At 45.5% G+C, this 5,084-nt stretch overlaps 1 protein-coding gene across 1 annotated transcript in view; it reads right to left on the reverse strand.

The window, feature by feature from the left end:
• The window catches only part of LOC114071013 (protocadherin gamma-A4-like), a 36,049-nt gene that overhangs the window by 5,398 nt on the left and 25,567 nt on the right, over positions 1-5,084 (reverse strand). Inside the window, exons 8-9 of the mRNA XM_027908669.1 lie at positions 4,856-4,961; positions 19-215 (exon numbers count right to left, since the gene is read on the reverse strand). Of these exons, the coding sequence (XP_027764470.1) occupies positions 19-215; positions 4,856-4,961 (303 nt within the window). The remainder of the gene's footprint in view (positions 1-18; positions 216-4,855; positions 4,962-5,084) is intronic.

Raw genomic sequence — 5,084 nt, forward strand, 5'->3', positions numbered from 1 at the left:
GCTCTGGCCGCCTCTCGCCTCTGCTGCCCGTGCCGCTGCCGCTCTGGCCGCCACTGGCCGGGCGAGCGAGCAGCCTGCGGGGGCAGGACGCTGCGGCGGCGGCGGCTGCGGCTCCAGCGCCGCTCGGCGGCGGCCAACAGCGACACCCGGAGGCGCCGCCGCAGCACTGCAGCCGCCTTTGAGCTGCGCCGGGGGCTGCACTGGCGCTGGGTTCTCTCCGCGATTCCAATCAGCAATCAAAGCAGGATCTCCTTAATGTGCTTCCTAAGTTCTTTGGGACTGAGATGCGCTGTCGGGTGGTTTTAGGTCATCATCCAGTCAGTCGTGAGAATCAAATATCCATAAATATTCATATCAGAGAGATAAAGGAACTTGGGTACCCTTAATAAAACCAGGGCTAAAATATAGGAGCAATAAATGGTATTAGGAGGAAGACTTCAAGATCATCTCACTGTGTGAGACCTCTTGAATTCTGCTGAATTCATAACCTGAGATGAATTAACCCGAGAAATCGATCAGCCTAAAGCAATTGAAAGGATATCTATGCTGAGGTAGCAGATTTAACAGTTACTCTTTTGTTTGTGATTCTTAAAATGTTCTTCTTTTCATCTCCATACTTGAGGGGTTGACAACGGCAAAGTGCAAAGACAGAGTCCTTCATAGAGTCAAACAATAGTTTCAGTTCAAAGGGTTCTTTCAAGGTCATTTAATCCCCAGCTCTGCCATGGGCAGGAACACTTTCCACTACGCTAAAACATTCAAACCCTCATCCAACCTACCCTTTAACTGCAGAAGTATCTGTAACTTCTCTTGGAAAAAAAAACTTGTCAAATGCCCTGTCACTACAGGCCATGATTAAAAGGCTCTCTCCATTTTTCTTTTAAGCTTAAATAAATAATAAATGGAAAAGAGAAAAAAAATCCACAAAAAGGCCTCTTTTCTCCATGTTTAAGGACCTGAACTCCTTCATCCCTTATTTATAGCAGAAGTGTTCCCACCCTCAGATCATTTTTGTGGTTCTTCTGCAGAAACCAGCAGCTCCATGTATTTTTGGTGTCTCACAAAAAGAGCTCAGAGAGGATGAAGTACCCCTATTCTCTTAGCCTTATCACTCATTATACTTGGCAAGATACAACTTTTTTTAAGAGCAGCAAGTACACTTTACCAAATCATGTCCCATTTTATTACTCGCCAGTAACCCCATGTACTTCTCTGCAAGGCTGGTCTCAATTTCCCACTGGAGATTACCCTGAGGCAGGTGCAGGACCATTTCTTTGGTCTTGTTGAACTTCATGATGTTTGCACAGGCCCACTCCTCCAGCCTATCAAGGTCTCTCCAGTTGGCATCTCTGCCCTCTCCTGTTTACATCAATTCATCCTGACAGTAACAGAACTCAGGGACACCACATCTCCTGCCTTCACACCTGCTGTACCATGAACAAGAGGCACTAACACACGATGCATGGCTCAATAAAGCAATGCTGGTAATCACAAGAAAACCCTCAGGCATGTAAACTAAGAAACAAAACCCAAAAATGTAAATGAGAGAAGCAAGGCAGGGAAGCATCAGGAGACAAGGAGTGATCAGAGAACCTCACTGGGAAACCTTCTGGGTCTTCCCTGGAATTCACTTCTGCCAGCACTTGGAAGTCACTGAGATCTCAAGTTGTAAGTGCAGACCTAAAGTCTTACACCAGACTACCTACTTATGGGATTCATTTTAAGAAAGAGTCATCATCTCTCAGCAATTCTACTGTGTGGCTCTGCATTTCCAATCTTTAGTTGCACCATGGACAAGACCTGAATTCTGACTACAGGGAAGCACCAGGGAAAAGAACATTTCATTCAGTCCCATATTATGGAAACATAAACTTATCAAAGTGTTTCTCTTAGCTGGTGTCCACCCTCAAGGTATGGAGAAGAATTTCTCTCCCACCCTGGCAATTCCGAAGCACAGAATCAAAAGTTGGAAGAGACCTTCAAGATCCTCTGGTCCAACCCTCAGCCCAGCACTACCATAATCACCCCTAAACCATATCCCCAAGTGCCACATCCAGAGGCCTCCCAAACACTTCCAGAGAGGATGACTCCACCACCTCCCTGGTCAAGTTATTCCAATGTCTGATCACTCTTTCATAGAAACAAGTAAACAAAAAAATCAAATATCTAATCTGGGTTTCCCATTATACAATTTAAGACCATTTTCTGTCCTTCTTTCCCTTAAGACATGGCAGAAGAGAACAACCTCCACCTCACTATAATCGCTGTTTGAAGTAGTTTCTTTGGAAGGGTTCTTTCAAGTTCATTGAATCACCAGGTCTACCATGGGCAGGAACACTTTGCACTGGACTAAAACACTCAAAACCTCATCCAACCTCATCAAAACCTCATCCAAACAGAACAATGAGGTGCCCCTTGAGCTTCCTCTTCTCCATACTAAATAACTCCTATTGTCTCAGGAGAACTGAAATATCTTGAACTTTTCCTCAAAAGCTTAAACAGCTTTGGTGTGTTCACAGGATTGCCAGGCACAAGAAGGCCCAGCTTTACTCTTTGACACGAAGCAAACAAATAAATAAACCACAGCAAGAGTGAGAAATCATCAGAAGTGTATGAACCACAGTTTCACATTTCAGATTGTGTCAGATGTAGGAGGAACACAAAGGAAATTGGTTTGTAGGAAGTGTGCAGGGGGCTCACACAGGAGCTCACAGCATAGACCCCAGACACACTCATGTCTCTGGCAGTGAAAAAACAAACAAGTCTGGTACACAGCTGTGGCCTCATCAAACAACTGGGTCAAACTGGAGCTTTACACTGTTCTTGCAGCCACTTCACACTGTAGAAGAGTGAACTCCTGCACCAGCCTTTTCTCTGGACAGACAGATCTCTTTTCCCCATCCACAAACCACACAACAGGAAAGTTAAATCTGCAGACACACACCACTACAAGAAAAGTTGCACGCACAAGTTCTTAGATCCCAAGTATCCCAACAAAAATTATTCTGCTCATTACAATAATTGGAATAACTTTAAAATGTTATACAGAACAAAAGCAATCAGCAGCTCAGTTAAAAACCTGGGTATCAAAGTATCAGCTTAAAGGGAACATCACACATGGGTTCTTTGAAAGCTCTACCACTCATAGTGTAAGATGTGTTGAACCCAAAACTTGGCCATTTGAGTCCAAACTATGCAATATCAAAAAATAAGATTCCTTCTGACTTATTTTCTGATGGAAAAGGTCCAGCCCTGGGAATCAGCAAAACACAGGCCATGTCTCCACCAGTACCTCCTCACACACAACACATCCAATAGGCCCTTCAGACTCTCTTCTTGGTTATGTAACTAAAAGTAGGCAATAATTCAGGTGTTTAGTAGGCAGTGAATACACAACTTGCTTTTCCCAAAGCTCCCACATGACCTTTGTAATAATTAGGCTGTGCAGTTACACAATTATGGCAACATGCAAACACAAAGAAGGAAACTCCCAGGAGTGGAATAACATGTCCTCTAGACAAACATTTCAGGAAAGAAAACTTCACATTTCATGATAATACAGGTGGGTAATGAACCAGAGAACAAAAAAAAGCATTCTCTTGTGGCCTTCAAGAGACTCTCATGCACAGCTCCAAGGATTCGAATCTCCCACACTTCTCAACATCCAGGGTGTTCAATGACCCATCTAACTGATATGGCATATAACACTCAGTTACCCAGATCATTTCTCTTCACATCACTGTCACACAGGTATCTTTATAAATCTGTATGAAAGAAGATATGTTTGAATCTAATTTACAAGCACATGGTCCATAAGGCCCACTGTATCAGACCATTTATCTTCAATCCACTGACTTCACACAGATGTCTTTACATTTCTGCATGAAGATAAATTTGTCTGCTCACTGATCTTCTGTGAAGAAACCTCAAAGTTCTTAAACGAAAAGAGGAGCAGTGCTCCTGTGAATGTATGCAGACAAGCACAGTGGGTCAATGAATAGGGGCAATCACCCTCTCCTTACATCTCCCTCTGCACCTTGAGTCTCTCCCCTCGTGCTCATGCAAGGCTCTTACCATGACACGTATTTTATAGCCGAGGCATATCTAGCCCCATTTCACATGGCTCAACCTTAAAAGACAAGAAATCAGCAGAACACCCCTGCTGTTTCCTCCTGCATTTCCCTCTCCACGTGCAGCCACTCACAACTCTTTTTGAGCAGTTACAGCTTTCAACATGATCCTTCATCTTCATAACAGGCGGGCAGACATCATGAATGCACCAGTTGTTGCCCAGCACTTTTCCATACAGGAAACTCAAAGAGCTAAGTATGGATGAGTGTGAAGATATAACCTAATGACCTCCATTATGTATCACCGAGGTACATTAAGGCTACAAGAGTACAAATGATGAGCAGCAAAGTTACTCATGGAGTTGTCAAAATTACAACCTAGAAATCCTCACCGAAATCAAGTGCATGTGCCTTCGGGAAGACACTTGAACCTGCAAAGAACACAATTTCCTAATAAGGCAACACATCTGTACAGAAGACCCAGGACTGAAAGGAACACGAGTGTTACACGTCAGGGCACATAACGGAATTGGCGCATGATGAAAACACAAAGCCTCACTCAACCTTCCAGCCACCATCAGCCCCAGTACACCTGCCTCCCCAGCAACCTGGAGGACCAAGCAAGGACCCCTTATCCACCACCCACCAGCCTACGGAGTGTCAATGCACGAACCTTTGCCAACTTTGCCTGTAAACTTCTGAATAAAGAGAACAAAATTCGGCAGGGAAAGAGCAGCAGAGCAAAAGGGGAAGCTTCGCAGAGAAGTATGGTCAGAAGAACTCACCGGGGGAGGGGTTGGGTCCGCGTTCTGGGGACCAGCAAGATCCTCGTCACCGAGCAGCGGGGCGGGCTCGTCGGGAGGCGGGCGGGCCGGGAGGGTGTCGCAGCAGCTGGCGGCCGAGAAGCGCAGGTGGCTCTTGCGCGAGTCGGCCGTGAGAGACACGTCGTGCGAGTAGGAGTGCAGGAAGGCGCGGACGCCGTCGATGCCCACGAAGTGCGTGGCAGGCACGCCG

The sequence above is a fragment of the Empidonax traillii genome, unplaced genomic scaffold (genome assembly GCF_003031625.1).
Source record: "Empidonax traillii isolate 1590-97213 ecotype Southwest subspecies unplaced genomic scaffold, ASM303162v1 scaffold1787:size119432, whole genome shotgun sequence".
In the NCBI taxonomy this organism is placed as follows: domain Eukaryota; kingdom Metazoa; phylum Chordata; class Aves; order Passeriformes; family Tyrannidae; genus Empidonax; species Empidonax traillii.